The sequence below is a fragment of the Anopheles nili genome, chromosome 3, assembly GCF_943737925.1.
Source record: "Anopheles nili chromosome 3, idAnoNiliSN_F5_01, whole genome shotgun sequence".
Classification (NCBI taxonomy): domain Eukaryota; kingdom Metazoa; phylum Arthropoda; class Insecta; order Diptera; family Culicidae; genus Anopheles; species Anopheles nili.
In genome coordinates this window covers 54,590,342-54,607,103 of record NC_071292.1, presented here as the reverse complement: position 1 = coordinate 54,607,103, position 16,762 = coordinate 54,590,342, and the positions used below count along the sequence as shown (strand labels likewise).

At 50.8% G+C, this 16,762-nt stretch overlaps 1 protein-coding gene across 1 annotated transcript; it reads right to left on the bottom strand.

Annotated features, from left to right (window-relative positions):
* Positions 1 to 2,187: 2,187 nt before the first annotated feature.
* Positions 2,188 to 9,611, bottom strand: LOC128724628 (uncharacterized). The gene is made up of 7 exons (XM_053818351.1): positions 6,408 to 9,611; positions 5,766 to 6,326; positions 5,011 to 5,070; positions 4,502 to 4,783; positions 4,232 to 4,411; positions 3,728 to 4,157; positions 2,188 to 3,634 (listed from the first exon to the last, which is right to left on the bottom strand). Exons 1-7 carry the CDS (start codon positions 9,609 to 9,611, stop codon positions 3,630 to 3,632), a joined length of 4,722 nt encoding a protein of 1,573 aa, XP_053674326.1. The 3' UTR covers positions 2,188 to 3,629.
* Positions 9,612 to 16,762: the final 7,151 nt, after the last annotated feature.

The window sequence follows — 16,762 nt, the reverse complement described above, 5'->3', positions numbered from 1 at the left end:
TTCCGGTTGGATGAATTGTGATAGTGCCTGATCAAAGTATTTTTGTCACTAAACAACCTCAATAATTAGCACTTTTCATCAATATGCGGTCAACATATCAACGAGCGTTAGGGAAAACAGCCACGTTGTAACGGAAAAAATACATTCAATACCGAGCGCTAAAGAATATTTCAAAAAGTAAAATAAGTCTAATGGATTCTGATTGCTCTGTCTTTATAACGACAGAATAATGTTAAGGAAAATTTTAATACCTACTCACTCTGTTCTCAATAACTCAATCACATCAATTAATTAATTATTTCGGTAATTTGTTTGATTCTTTCCCTTATTGCTATATATCCCTTATACCTTGCATTCAACACGTCAATGCAAAAAAGCATGCAACGCCAGAGACGCGAAAAAATGGAACCGAAAAATCGGACGAAGCGAGCAAAAATTGTTGAGATTTGTAATAGGGTCGCAGGATTTTGCGAGGTTGCCTTCACTAGTCGGCAGAGTAACACGAGTGGTCTTAATTCAGTCCTGTTCCACATGGGAAAAGAGGAGAGAATATGCGGAGAACGATAGCTAGTTGAACGGCGAGAAAGCAGGACAGGTGTATCATCGATAAGATCGAACGCATGGAGCCTCATCACAGCATGGTCTCTTAGCAGCTCGTTGCCCGCTACGCTCGCAGAATCATAACAATTTCATCTCTCGCTGAAGCCACGCGCCCGTAGCAAAAGCACGGCTAGCACTGCTGAAGACATTTAATAGTATTTTGGGATTAATCTCGCGAACACGTGGGTGTAGAGAGCTAACGGTAAAAAACGATTGCTCCCAATAATAAACGAGTAGATACGATCTTTCCTTGGTTACTGGCGAGTGTCGTGATTGGCCAAATCGATCTTCGCTGCACTATAGAACGCTACCGTGCAAATGGACACCGTTTTATTCGTTGATTGAATTACTTCTGGTTTCATTAAATAAACGCACTAAATGCAATGTAAAACTTTTGGTAATATCACAGAGTTTTAACGCATGCTGCCTTCTTCCGTGTTTTATGCTTAAAGTCCGAATTACATGTGGAGACAAATAATTTCGTTCGATTAAAATCGGATGATTTATGGGCACCACGATCCCACAGTGCGCTCGGCAAACGATAGGCGATCGATGGCAACAGAGAAAAGATGCGGATAATCACGCGCCGGAAAGAGCGAGGTGATCTGGGTTGATAACGCAAGAGGGAGTACCAAAATTGGCTAATGCGCGAAAGCAAGAAGGAAGTGCGACCAGTCGATTCAGAAACAGGTATCCTCCTCGGAGCATGCTCTCCTAGTATTACAAGCCGATATGAAGCCAAATTTTGATCTCGAAAAATTTCTGCTCGACGACGCCGCGAGGCCTTTCCATTCTGGATCTGGTGCAATTTTAGTTCCGCGCGTTTCGAGTGAAATGTACCGGATGGACGGGATCTTTTGGGTGGGTTTGAAGGGTTTTTTTATGGTTAAGGGTTGTAGCGTGAATTTGTGCTGGATTTTATGAGACAATGTTGAAATTTACAACTTAAAAGGGCCAGAAATGAAGGGCTGATCATATGTTTTTTATGCGAGAATTATACATGCTTTGGTCCTTTTTTAAGGATGGATTGACAATATAACGCTTTGCGACGAGTATATTTTCAAATAAAAAAAGGAAGATCATTCAATTAATGCACTGTTAAGCAAATAAAATGTTCTGAATGAATGCAAACTAAATAATTATTAACGAACACGCGGAAGGATCGATACAACGAGTAGATTGGTTTTTCGCGCTTGCAAAACTGCGAGGACCTCTTCCACAAGGACGAAGCACAATAGCAAGGATGATAAAATGCAATTATTTAGACATTGTAGATAAATATACTCAAGAAAGGATGCATATTCAGCGAACGGTACAGGATCACAAGCAGGTCCTTCTAATTCAAAAAGGAAATTCCGGCTCATTTGGTCAACCGGTAATAATTGGCTTTTTGTGATATTAATTGGAACACTGTTGTGATATGTGTTGGAAATTTGGTTCTTTTTACTCATCCAATAAAGATACGCCGATAGCTTCACTCGACGGTTAGTCATCAGCATTCAAGACAGAAGAACAGTCCTTATCAGACAAGTGTCCTTGTTTTTTGTTTCGGAAAAAAATGAGTGTTTAACACTGTTACGGTTCAAGTATCTGCTCTGTTTATTTGGATTATAAAGAATCTTTTCCGTACGTATCATATGGTTGATGTTACTTTTAAATGATGCCTTTCTCTATGCACCATATTGAATACACCTTCCGTTTCTTACGGTCGTTCAATCTTCCAAAAACCGCACAACGTATGGAAACGACTATTACGCTTTCCCTTAATTTCCTAAGCTTATAATGTCTCGTTTTTTACACTTTTCAATTCTCCTTAGCCCCATCGTTTAAGTCACCTGCTTGCATGCGTCATCAGCAGCCAGTTTTCGTTCCAATTTGCGCCTACATCCTTGCGCGCTAGGGTCCTTCCTGCTTCAGAACATTAAACACGCCTCATTTTCATGCCATGCTTTAAAACTCGAGTCGGATGATAGTTTCTATACAGTAGTAGTACATACATGCCGCACTAGCTAGTCGGGGAGTGCATTCCCTGGCCATTTTGCCGGTAGAGATGTCTAGATTACGGGTAACCTGTGCAGAACGGAATCGCTATTGGTTCTCGACAAATTCGAGACTAGGTTTGTTTGGTTAAGCCGGAACGAGCCTAACCTCCATACTAATTATGCTATTGCCAGTTTCGTATTTCTTGCTTGAGTAATATTACGTTCTCGTTGTACAGTATTCTCCCTTCTCATGCGCGTTCCTTTTTTCCCTGCGCTTGGTTGTGGCCAAACAAAAGTAATTACAAGTAACAAATCAGGGTTCACTAATATAAACTATCACTTCTAGATAGCGGTCGGGAAAAGCTAGTTTTACGGAGTTTATCGGAAGAAAGAAAACCAATTGTCGCCAACACTGGCAGCAAGCAGAACGAACCATCGAAAACGAGACGGAAACCGAACCCGGCTGGGAGGGGGAGAAGGACAAAACTTAGAACGATGAACGGAGACTTGGTTGGTTACTCTATGCACAATTTAATTTCGATTTTGTTACATGGGTTTTGTTTGTCTTACTAACAATTTTACAAAGTATGCGCCTGGTTTATTAAGTTACCTAATGAAATTACAAAGAAAGTAATGGAAAAGAAAAAAAACTTCTTTTATTTATTATACAATAAAGCCGCGCGACCGAGCACGCGTATCTGGGGGCGTGATTGGTATACGTCCCTCCACCGCCGCGCCACGCACGGACAGGGGGAGCGACTGCGATCCTCACACGCGCACACACACACAAGGACAAACATACACACGCACACACTCAGTCGTGGAGTCACAAGTGTCGCGGCCACGGCCGTCCGATACGCTCCAGAGCAAAGGATTATGCCGCGATGGAGAAGTAGAGAGTGAGGGTAAAGTGGAACCAGCGGCTATATACACAGCGGCTATGCTATCTCGGACTGCACCACACACTCCTTTTTTTCCTGTGTTCCGTGTTTCCGGATACGTACAATATATCAGAGTTAGTCTGCTGACCCACGCGGCTCGACGGGTTTAATCTACGGCGAGACAAAAGCAATCAAACGATTAGCGAAACGTTCTGCAATTGATCCTTGTTACAACGATCGTTTCTCGGATCTTCCGGATCTTACCTATGACGTGACTTTCCAGTTCGATCGCCTTCGCCATCTTGCTGCTGTTGGATGTCGGCTGCGGGATGATCGTGATCTCGTCGTTGATTTTTAGCGGCTTCAGCAACGAATCGTTTGCGCCACCGAAAGAACTCCTCAGGTTGGCCCCGGACGAAGATGTCCCACCGCCACCACCCATACCCGAGCCTTGCTGCTGTCCACTACTATTACCACCGCCACCACCACCACCACCACCGTTGCCTTTGCCGCTGCCCTTCCCATCGGCCGTCTTCTTGGCGACGGTACTGTGCGCGGAGTAAACGTGACTTTCGAACTGCTTGTACATGCCGAACGTGGCCGTGCAAACGGTGCATTTGTACGAGAGGTGGGCAGGTTTCAGCGTCATATTGTGATCACGGGAAACGTGATTGAGCAGCTTCCATTGGTACACCTGCGGAAGGGAGGTGAAAAATGATTACAACACCTGCTTGCTGGAACCCGCGTTGGGTTGCACGTGGCACTTACCCGTCCACACACGGGACAGCGACCCGCGTCCTTGCCCTTATTGGCGGCTTCCTGCATCGAGCTCGTCACCAAACCGTGCGAACCGAGAAGATGCCTCTCCAGGCCCTGATCGGTGAAGAATCGGTACTGACACTTTTGGCAATTGAGTGGCGGTCGATTGTAGATCATCTTCGGGTGAATCTGCAAATGGCGGACAACAAATAAGGACTCTCTTAATCACGCAATGCAAACGGGCAAACGTAACGGGCGTCTCGGCTCGAACGGTCTTACCTTAACTTTATGTATCCACTGCATGTGATTGCGCAGCTGGTCCAGATCCTTGATGTAACCGTCGCAGATCTCGCACACCACGAATGCCGTCTTGCCACCGCTTGGGTTTTGGCCCGGTTTCACGGCGGAAGTGCCCTGCGCCTGCAGCTTCGACAGGGCACCGGCAATGTTCGTCATGTTCGCCACCGCGTTGCTGTTGTTCGATGACGATTGACGGGGTAGGGGTGTGATCGAAATACTTGGTGGCTGGGCCGTTTTGGTCGCTTTCATACTGCTCGCGTTCTGTCGTGGGGTAGGGGGTAGTATAAAAAAAGCACGATTAGAGACAGGTTTTACCAAGGAGCAGCGTCCATCGGATTGGGGTGGTTGTTGGTTAGAGTTCACACCAGCGGGGAAGTTATTTAGCGGGAAAGGAGGACACAACAAACGAGGGGGAAATTATCTGCCGCAAATTAAACCAATAGAAACGATAAAAATAAAAACACAAAAGTTGTAAAAACTAAACCAACCTGAATTGTAATTGAGGCATTGGAATTGGTTAGAAGAGATCGTCCGGCGTTGATGGATTTCTATCGGATTGTGTGTTTTAGATGTGTTTATAGGTATATATTGTTTTGAGTGCACGTATTTCGTTTGTTCAGGTGCGGAGAAGAGGCATACAGAGGAGGGCACACGATTGTTGCGATGCGTACGGGAAATCATAAGAAAAATAAAAAGAAAACACAGAAGAGGAAAAGAAATCAGTAAAGTTATGGTAAGTGTGTGCAGTTCGAAACAAACTATCGATATTAGCAGTTGGTTATATGCTGTCCCCGCACGCGGGTCTCATTCTAATACCGTCCCCGGTGAAAAAAGGACCAAACATAGCTGCAATCAATCAGCTGATCTAATGTTGGCTTATAAGAAGAAAAAAAATAAGCTATACCCCACAACCATTTGTTCGGCTAAATACTCGCAATTTAAAATATACAGTTCAACGTTCTACTTCAATCGTACGGCGTTAATCGTCGTCATTATCGAGTCATTATCAATTTCTCTCCATTTCAAAATTCATACAACGGGGCCAGCCAGTCCGTGATGCACCCGCAAAAATACCCTTTATGATACAGCGCGAATCGCCTACCTATTTTTTATCCGGTTAATTGAACGCTGATTAGTGTGCAAATTAGTACAGTTAATCAAAGTTAGCTCTCATTGCAAACGCAAAACGTAACGCAATGCAAAACAAAAGAAAAAAAATGAAAAAAATGGGGTCGTCATTTACCGGCATAAATTTACTAAATCCTCCCGCAGCAGCAGCGGCTAGTGCCGTTGCCGAAAGCTGAAGGTTATTGGGCATTACCATTCCGGCTCCGGCCAGCGTGTTCCGGATCGCGGCGGCCGAGGCAAGCGCGGACGCATTCACGGCACCTCCAACACCACCACCCATGCCGGCACCGGTGCCCGTTCGCATGCCGGCACCAGTCGCCGCCGTGATGCCCGTGGGCGAAGGAATAATGGCCGGAGCACGGCCACCAACGACACCGGTAGCACCGGCACCGGCGGCGGCGGCAGCACGGGCTCGGATCGCTACGGCCTGCGCGGCCGGTGACAGATTCGCCAGGTTGAGGTTGTTTAGCGTCGCGGCCGCTGCAGCCGCGTTGCTTCCCACCAGCCCCAAATGCTGCTGACCAACGCCCACGCCCATGCCTACTTGCTGCTGCTGGAGCTGGCCGTGCGCCAGGTGCTGCTGGGGCATGTGGACAGGCGTCGTCACGACTTGCTGCTGGTTGAGGCGCTGCTGATTCGCAAGGGCAAGGTTCTTCTGCTGCTGAGCGGTCATGGCCTAAAAGGAAACGCGGACGAACAATGATTAGAACAGCTCACTCCCACAACACTCGATAAACTCGGGGGGTACGGTACCAACCTGATAGGCCGTGGCCGTTCCGACGAGACCGTGCTTCGGTTTGATGCGCGGAATCTTCGCCGGCGGTTCCCAGTCGATGGGCGGGTTCAGATTGAGCTCGGGTCGGAACTTCTTCGCGCAGGCAACGGCATGCCGCGCCAGCTTGGACTTTCCGTTATCCTCGAAGGGACAGTTCGGGCAGTGATGGTACGACAGGGCCTTCTCCATGCGGCCCTTGATGTTGTGCACGGCCTCCATGTGGTACAGGATGTCGTGCGGTGGTCGCGTCTCGTACGCGCAGAAGTTGCATTTGTAGATGAAGTTGCGCATGTGCGGTGTCTCGTAATGGTGCGCCATCACGAGCGCCGATTCCGACTTGAACGGGCAGTACTCGCAGCGCTTCATCTCGAACTTGTACGGTTTGTTGTTCTCCTTGCTCTGTTCGAGATTCTTCATCAGCGAGTTGATGGCCAGCTGCGTGCTCGGCGAGGGTTTGCTTTCCCGGTCGCGCTTGCGCTTCTGCTGCCGCAGCAGGTCCGACTGCACGAACTCCTGCACCAGGTTGATGCCGATGTTCATGAAGAACTTGCCGAGGGGGTTTTCGAAGTAGTTTTCCGACTTTTTCGGATCGTTCGCGCTACCGCACCCAGTGAGATCGTCCTTGTCCGATGGCGAGATGATATGCTCCTTGATCGCCTCAATATCCGCTTTCGCTTCCTTTATAAGGACTTTCGTCTTTTGCTCCTCATCCGACGCCTCGTCGTCGGTGGACGTGTCCAGCTCGTCCCACTCTTCGTCCTCGTCGGTGTTGCGCTTTCGCTTCTTGCTGTATTTGCTCTTGTCCGCCTCGGTTTCCGCACTGTCCGCGGCTTGGTTCGTGTCCTTTTTTTCCTCCTCCTTGCCCGATTCCGTCGCCCCACCCACATCACCCTGCCCGGTGCTTTGTTTGTCCGCGGTTAGTATCGCACCGGACTCTTCCAGCTTTTTGCGCATTTCTTTGATCTGTATCTCGAGCTCGTCCACGATGTCACGCAGATTGTCCACCGGAGGTTTCTCGTAAATGTACGGCACAATAAACGAGGGCGCTTCAAGCACGAACATATCGTCCGTTAGCGCGGGCAACAGCGGCGTCACCGGTGTCAGTGGAGACACGTTCGCTTTTCCCAGCATCCCACCGGCATTCATCATGCCACCACCGACGGTAGCCACATTGCCCACGCCAGGAGAACTCAACAAACTACGCGAATTGAACTGCCCGACAGGACTGTTGACGTTCGGCAGGATGCCAGCATTGCCGGCTTTCGCTAGCAAGGACGTAGCACCGCTATTCACACCCGGTGACTGCACCCCAACGAGGTTCCCCGTCGACGCACGTCCATTGCCACTGTTGTTCATCAGCGTATTGGTATCAATTATCACCAGCGTTGGTTCCTTTCCGCCGGGCGATTGCGCGGCGTTATTCACCAACAACGACTTCTGTCCCTGACCTTTATAATTGCCTGCATTTCCCTGGTACCCGATGGGACCGATGGCACCACGACCGAGAGCCGCCGCACCAGCCAACCCGAGGTTTCCCATCGCATTCGCGGTCAGCGGATCGTCAATAATTTCCTCGATATCATCATCATCATCCACAGACGACAAGGAACGCTGCTGGAGTGCCTGATGGTGCTGCTGCATGGCGGCAGCGACCGAAAGCGGATTTAGGCCTCCCACCATAAGCGACATCGGCGGAACAACTGCTCCCGATCGGCGGGACCTCACGGCACTCCGCCGTGAACCGCTGTTCGGCGTCGTGTCAATGCTGGTATTTGGCGTGGCAGACGGCACCGACGAATCGGAATCCTCCTCTTCATCATCGTCATCTTCGATCAGCACGCAATCGTCCTCCTTATCGCTCAAGATCGTCAAGTCTCCATCACAGTCACCGTTCTGGTTGCTAGCGGTAACGCTGTTCACTCCATTGCTAGGCACCGTCGCCGCACCAGGATTCTTCTCTTTACTCGCTTCCACCACCGCCGACCCAGGTGTTGCTCCTGTTGCACCACCGTCGACCATGGTGGTGTTGGCCGATTTCTCGCGTTTCCCAGCGGCAACTTCCGCGGGTACAAGAGCCTGTTCGTCCTTGCCATTATCGGCGCCCTGATTCGGTAGCCGGTGCTGCTCGCGCTGGTCTCGATCGCTCTCGGAATCGGAATTAATACTGACGGGTTTGTCGTCATCGTCTTCATCCTCATTGTCCTCCTCCATTGGTTCCTGTTCCGATTCCGCAGCCTCACTGCTCTTAGCGGTGATGATCGTTTTATCACTGGCCAGCTGCACTGGTTCGTCATCGTCCGCTTCATCTTCGGCCAGTGCGCGCGCTTCCTTGTGGCCATTCGTTGCCACAGCCGTTCCCTCACCATCATCACCGTCGTCTTCTTCCATAAGCTCCTCGTCCTCGACTTCCGTCAGCTCGTCGCTGGTAACTGGCCGTTTGGAGGCGGTGGTATCCTTGCTACCAAGCGTGGCACCACCGTCCGCTGCCCCATTCTGTGATCCTTTATGCGCCGGAACGATATCCACCACCTCGTCGTCGTCCACATCCATTATCTCTGGTGCAGGATCACGCTTCGTAGTTCCCTTCGTCTGCTTCGACTGCTCTGACCGGTGCGAGGATGTGTGGCGCTCATCATTCACACCACCACGGTTGCTTGGATCGTTGCTGTCTCCGGTTGGATCTTCATCATCGATTGTTCCTGCATCGGCGTCATCTGCGGGTGATTTTTCACCGCTAGATGGCGCGACGGTGCTCTCTCTTTTGGAATCCTCCTCCTCCTTCTCCTCGCCTTTGCCGTTCTCCTCCTCGTCCTCCTCCTCAATTACTGTGACGTCCTGGGGTTGTGCTGCTTCCGCGCTCTCCGCAACCGATGACATGTCCGTGGACGTATCCTGTCTCGTGGTTTCCTCCATTTGCTCCTGCTGCTCGGTGTCGGATGCACCTTCATCATTCACTTCTGTTGCATCATTGTCGGCGGCACTCGCCTCCATCGGACTGTCTGCTGTTACTTCGTCCTTGCGGGTGCCATCGGAGGACACGCGTTTCAATGCCGCAGCCGTCGTCGTCGTCGTGGTGGTTTCTCCCACCGATTCCGTACCATTCACCTCACCGTTCTCCTTCGGTTCACCACTGCTGCTGTCCGCCGGTGCAGTCGTTTCGGTGGCATTTGCACCGACCTCGCCCATATCCTCGCCGTCGTCGGACGCCACGTTGACGGCGCAGGAGCAGCAGCAGCACTTTCTAGCCTTTCCTCCCCCCTCCGACCGGTGTCGCTCTTCAAAGCAGTCTTCAGCAAGCTTTCTTTATCCACGCACACACACACACACACACAGAGGTCCGTCGGGGTCGGGGAGAGAATTGAATCTCACTGCAACGGTGTTCTAAAATGCATAAAAAAAAAGAAACGGAGAGACGCCATTAAACGATTGCACGAAGTTTAAGGAGTTTTTAGCAGAATCCTTCGAAATCGGGATTGACCTTTCGCTCGGTTCCAAGGCGCTGGTGGTTAGAGAGACAAAGACGAGGCTTATGGAAACTAACTTTTCATATACCTCAACACAATTTCATCTCCCGTGCGCTTCTATTGCTCCTCTTCTTTCAGGACATTTTGCCATCGGTTACCACCCCTCACCCCCCTCCACCCGGGAAGTGTGATATCCAAAATATCGACCTCAGCCCTACGGTGTGTTTGTGTGTCCTGTATGCCGCGAAAAGGACTCAACTCCCCGACAGTGCAAGTGAAAACACACACCGGGGGGGGGGGGGGGGCTACATTCTGGCCTCCTTTGTCGATTGTTTAGCGAGGCACACACCAAAACCCGTGTGCACACATACAACGGACGAGCCCGGGGTGCGCACAAATGCGAGGAGAGACACACATACACACAGGGGGAGCTGCTGGAGCGCACATACATGGGTGGGCTGTAAAAAAAAACAGCACCCGGTTTTCCCTCTCTCTTTCTCACTCTCTCTCTCTTTCGTCGCCTCTCCTACAGACCCTTTCGCCGGGTGTCCTTTCCATCTGCTTTGGATAACTAATCGATAACGTCCACTCGCCCCCCCGCTGGTACTCCTCTCTGTCCAGTCATCCCCCCGCTTTATTCCGACGCCACCGGAGAGCCAGGCGGGGAAGATAGAACGGACCTCCTCCGTGGTCCTTTTTCCCATCGTGTGCCTCGATGCCATCAAAACCCCCCATATCCTGTTCGGAACCGGGGGGGGGGGGGGGGATGTGGGAGGAGGCGGTGGTAATTCTGGTGTTGCAAAACGTCATCCTCCCCCTCTGCCTACAACCCCTCGTGACACACACACAGACACGTGTACGTCACACCCCACCCACCCACCACCAGACCAGGGACCTCACACAACGTTTCTTCGCTTTTCCACCCCTCGTTGTCCGGCGCCTACCATCCCTTTTCACCCTCCCCCCCCACACCCCCTTCTATGCCACCCCCACCACGTGTCTGTACGCTCTGACCACCCCCAGACCCACCTTCTTCTTGCCCCCCGCGCACATTTTCCTTGTTCTTTACCTCAATCTCTCATGCCACCCTCGCTGCCTGCCCCATCACCTTCTCCCCCCGGCCGCCCCAAACAACGAGAGCAATTCGATCCAAAAACCCCCTCCCCCTCCCCTTCCACACCACCCACCCACCCATGCTACCGATCTCCTCTCCCACACCATCTCGCGCGCTGTTTTTCTCTCGTCTCTTGTTCTCTCTTCATGCTTTGTTGCTCCACTTGGTTTCTCGCTCTCTCTCTCTTTCGCCTACTGCGCCACAACAACTCGTGGGGTTGCTTTTGTTGCAGTTGCTGCCTGTCGTCGTCGGTGGTTCTCTTTCTCTCAAAAATGTATATCTCCCTCCTCCCCCCCTTACCCACCCAGCCACCCTCACACTTCCCCCAAAACACTCCCATGCCGGGTGGCAACCCCTCTTCTCATTCCTCTTGCACCACTGCAGACGCGTCCCGCTGAAACAACGACCGTCCGGCATCGACCCCGTTTCTCTCTCGCCCTCATGCGTTCCTTCCAGCCCTCAGCTCTAGCTCTCTCTCTCTCTCTCTCTCGCACGTTCGCCATTTTCCATTGTATCGCTCCCTTACAGCAGCCCCGCGCCCCATTTTTACCCAACATTCCCGCGTGTGTGTGTGTGCCTTTTCCAAATCAAAACGACGTCTATACGGGGGCAAGGAAGATCCCGTTGAGCCGTGCACACACACACACAATATGGTGGCCAACCACGCGCGTCATCGCGTTTAAAGCACCCTCCTCTCTCTGGGCTGAGAATTTTCCACCACTACTGCCTCTGCTTTAATCCCGCCGGAACCGGAACTAAGCGTGATCCTTAAAAGCCCCGTAGCCATATGAAAGGATGTGTTGTTGTTGATTTGTAGCATTTCAATTCAAACCCCGCCACCTGGTGGCCGCACGTTGCACATTCAAATCCGTTTACTACACCCGATCGAGCGACCGAGAACAACAGTGCTGCCGGGAAGGAGAAGGAAGCCAGTGTTGCCAGGAATGTTTCTTATTTTTCTTAGGTTCCCTCAGAAAACACACACACACACACACGAGCTACAACACACGTGCGTGTGCAACCAAATTCCATGCCGGTTGGCAACAGTAGCAGCAGCAGCTGTGCCGCCGCCTTCTGAAATGTCCTTCCAGGACTAAATGTCACAAATGCATCGAAGAAGGCTCTCTCGGATGCGAATTTTGTGTGCAGAAAGGATTTCGTTTGACGCATACGACGCACGTACACTGTTGTTAGTGGACTATTTTTACCATAGCAACCCGAGATGCTGCTGAATCGCACACACCCGGGGCTTTCAAACACACACACGTTACATAACACAGGGGTTTATGCTACGATGCCGTGGCGCATAAACAAGCACACGGTGGGCTTTGGATAGGTTTTAGCTAGAAAGAAAACGCATCCAAAGTGGTGATTAAACGAAGTAGAATGAGCGGCTTTTGGAGTGGGATTTGCAAATATCACTCCCACTGCAAAAACCGCAACGAAACGAAGCATCCCGGATGATGATCGACGATGCACAAAAAAGGATCACCACAGTCGGTGGAAAGAAAAGAACCTCATAACATAACATAACTGTTTCATTGTATTTGAGCCTAACCATTTACAATATTTTGAAGGATACAGCGTACACCGCTTTACAACTGTTATTTTGATTGCCCACATTTGGCCTTGAAAAGAGATTTGTTCAGGTAGGGGGGATTCAAATCACCCTACCATGTGTTTATAAAAGAACCTCAAAACTTTGATCCTCATTTTGAGGACTCAAGGAAATGGCATCAAAATAATATGCTCTAAATTCTGGAGCACGAAAGAAGAGAACTAATTTCAAAGTAATAATACATAAAATGCGTATGCCCCGTGATTCATATTCCAAAGCGTAACCAACCTCCAAAACGTCCCTTAGAGCGCCGAACACCACACGCACAGTGAGTGGTGGTAAAAGTATGGTGAAAATGGTTTATGAAAAACCCTCCGAACTATCGGAAAGAAGCAGACACACACAAAAAAAAGCACTATAACGCACTCCCCTCTTGTGGCCAGGGCCGCTGGGACAGTGGCAGGGCAACAAAAGGCAAGGGAGAACACGGGGACACACCATCGCAGCACACCAAACCGAGAGTGGGCACACATACAGGGCTACACAGAGAGAAATACATTTCTATGGCAGGGTGCAGAACAGGCCAGCGTGGCCATCGGGTATCTCTCTCTCTCTCTCACTCATTTTCCTTCTCCCTCTATCTTTTTCACTCGTTTCACTTCGTTGTGACCCGGGTGTTGCGAACACACACACGCACGCGCCACCAGATGGCAGCACTGTGGTAGCCTTTTCTTCTTCTATACGCCGCCCGCCACTTCTTCTTCGCGTCTCGAAATGCCACCAAAAAGGAACATAAGATGGTTTGTCTCTTAGCAACACAACATCCGTTTGGGGTTGTATATTTTTTATTTTTTTCGCGCCCTTTCCAACCATCTTTTGACGGGGGTTCTCAGCCAAGCCGAGTGGTGAGGGTTTGATGGAACCCCGGGTGGGAGGGGAGGGACAGGCAACACGCCAAACGAAGGAGCCAAAAAGGAGCAAAGACTCCAACATTCCCAAATGGCGACGAAAGAGCTCTGCGAGACGCGGCTTTTTTGCACCATTTCAGATCCAGTCCAGAGTTCTGTTCCCTCGTTTTTGGTGCCGGCTTTTCCAGAGGGTGAGAAGAAAACGCAAACCCCGCGCAAAGGCGAACCATGTATCCAGACGCAGGTCAAGGCAATCTTCCTCTCGAGGGGTCGCGCGCGAGTCAAAAACCACCGCAAAAAATATTCTCGCTGCTAGGAGGAAAAGTGTGTTTTCCCGGTGGGAGAATGATCACGGTCATGGGGGCGACGTGTGCGTGTCCCGAACACATCCTTCCAGCTAACGCACGAAGGACTCTCACCCGATCCTTGAAACACGCGCATTTTCTGCACGCTACCACACACTCCCACACACAAACGTCAGCAGCCTTTACACCATCTGCTGTCAGGACTCCGAGACACCGGTAAAAGCAAAGGGGCTGAATGAAAAATACAAAAAGGTAGGTTAAGGCTTGTGACGGACGGGAAAAAGAAGAGAAGCAAAACAACGACAAAAAAATTAGCAACATTTAGCTGTGCGTGATTCACGAAACAAAGCTGCGAAGCAAAAAAAAAACAAGGTCCACGCGCAGATGGTAAAAGGGCAAAAGGGATGAAAAAAAAACAGAAAAACAAAGACAAAAATCCAAACGCCAGGTATAAACAAAGCCCGGGGGGCCCTCCTTTCGACCGAGCGATTTGTGGTAATGGCGGTCGATGGTAGGGTGTTGGAGGGAAATTAGGCCACTTTTCCCGGGTAAACAGTTCCGCGGCTTCAGACGCGCGCCAGAAGAGGTGGAAAAATCACTCTTGCCGCCATCTTGCCGAGTCCGAGATAATACAGCTCAGTTTCTTCGGAAGAGGCCTCTCCGTCCTCTGTGTGTGTGTGTGTGTGTCAAGATAGATCTTTTGGCTCCCCGAGGGGCAATCCAGCATTTCATCGCCATTTTGCGCTGATCAGGATGGCGTGATCTGAATTTGGGCTTGTTTGAGAGATGCTACGCGTGTCCTTATCAAGCTTGTCTTTCTTACTTTAGGAGTACGAAGAAAAAAAAGGATGCGTGATCGTGCAGCAGGTAAGGTAAAAAAGGAGGTTCCGTTTGCTCGCTATCGAAAATCAATGCCGGAAAATTCCCTCACACACACACACCTTTCAAGGTCGTCCCTTTGGTGCGGGTTGGCAGGACCTGATCTGCCCGCCCGGCGTTCTAGAAAGTTCATAACCTCACACCGAAAATTTGCGGCCACACACACACACACACGCACGCGCGCGTAACTTCTTCTCCTCTCTTCCAGCTTCATCCACCCACCCACCCACCCATGTTCTGCCAGCATAATCTATTGAGGTGCGTGCTCCAAAGGAGTGGGGACTGCTCCCGAGGCCCGAATATTGCCACTCAAACACACGTACACCGCCACCCACACAAGTGGGCTCTATCGCGCACACGAGTACGTCATTGGTAACACTCCCATCACCCCCCTAGCCCTCACTTCACTCTTCGAAGGCACGAGAGCCTGCAGAAGATTCCCGCAGAGGGTGGTGGTGGAGGTGGTAACACCCTCCACCGGTACTTCCACCTTACCTTTCCAACAGCTTTTCCCATCTTTGCTTCACGCGCCACTCCCCCCCCCCCCCCCCACACCCACCTAACAGGAGTCGATTGCGAAAGGGGTTGGTCTGTGGGTGGATGGAAAATCGAGAGAAGAACACACACACACAAAAAAACATCATCCACCCGCAAAAATAGGCGCCCTGTTTTTGTCGATCCACCAGAAAACATGAGCGCCACAGGAAAGCAGGGTGAGGGGAGGTGATCGGTGGAGAGTGAAGAAGGTGGTAGGTAGCGCAGGGGAACTAGAAGCAGCCAGAAGTACAAGTCGATGGGTAGACACGTGCGTGCGAGCGAGACAGAGAGCCTGGGTTGCTTCTTCTTCCCCCCATCTTGGCCCTGTTGTTATCATGAGAATATAAACCATATCGAGAGAGAGCGAGAGAGAGATCGAGATGGGTTAAAGTTCGATAGAAGCACACATACACCCAGGTTGAGGGCGAGGGGGTGAGGGTGTGTTGCGGTGGCAAGAGTTGTTAGTGTGCTTGGACCAACCCCCTCCCCCTCCCCAACGCAGAAGGGGGTGGCGGCAAGAAAAGTTGACGCAACTGCTGCTGAGAGACAGAGTGTGGGAGGGGGTTGGGGGAGAGGGTGGTGTGCAGGAGATGAATGGAAACCTATCCCTCCCCCTCCCCAACCATTTTACCTCAAAAACCCTTATGCAGAAGGTACACAACAGCAGAAGGCAACAAGAGAGAGAGAGAGAGTGAGAGAAAAAGATCGAGAGAGAGAGAGAGGATTGGTTGAATTGATTTTGAAATGCTGACGGAGGGCTCACGAGGAGCGGCAAAGACGGGAAGGGCAGGGGAATAACGGGCGGGCGTGTGTGTGTGTTTGCGGCCCGGGCACTCCTGGTGGTGTTGGTGTGTTGGCTCTGCACGCCCTTCTTCCGTCCCCAACCACCCACCCACCCCTTTTGTTCAACCCTCCTACTACTACCCTTCGTAACAAACTACCCCCCTGGATTGGGACTTCTTCACCTTCTTCTTCTTCTTCTTTTTCTTCCTCGCAAACCCCTCGGACGGGGGTTGGTGTTGTGATTCGTGCCCCCATCCTTTACTCCTCCACTGACCATCGCATTTTGCATGATCGGATCTCGGAAAATGCGGACGAGGATTCACACACACACACACCCTCCTGGCTAGAGGAGGTAAGGAAGGAGAGAGGAGGATCGCCAGCCCGTGAAAGGGGAGATAGAGTGGAAAAAGTGGATTTTCCTCCGTTGGCCTCGAAAAGCTGGTCAAAGGAAATTCGATTGCAGAAAGGCGAACCAACTCCCCGCGAAGGAGAGAAAAAGTGAAGCCAATTTTCCTCCGAATGATGCAGGGCATACACACACACATACACTCACGCCCTCTTCCTAGGCCGGCGATGCAGCATAAAGAAGCCCCATCCTATGGTCAGGGGATAAAGAGACAGCTCGAAGGATCATCAGACTCAGACCCGCGGCCGAGGACGAGAGGAAATTGCCGGTCGGTCGGTTTTTGCCCTCAATGAAAATGATTGGCGCGCGATCGAGAGCGAGAAGAGAAACGGGAAAGGACGAAACCACCACCAACACACACACACGTGAGTGAGGGTGGTGAT

Bases quoted from the DNA above. Each gene is read 5' to 3' on its own strand.
- LOC128724628 (XM_053818351.1), bottom strand. From the start codon at position 9,611: ATGGGCGAGGTCGGTGCAAATGCCACCGAAACGACTGCACCGGCGGAC. The intron at 4,784-5,010 runs GTTGGTTTAGTT...ACCCCACGACAG, and splicing joins ATGCCTCAATTACAATTCAG to AACGCGAGCAGTATGAAAGC. The intron at 4,158-4,231 runs GTAAGTGCCACG...TCCCTTCCGCAG, and splicing joins GCTGTCCCGTGTGTGGACGG to GTGTACCAATGGAAGCTGCT.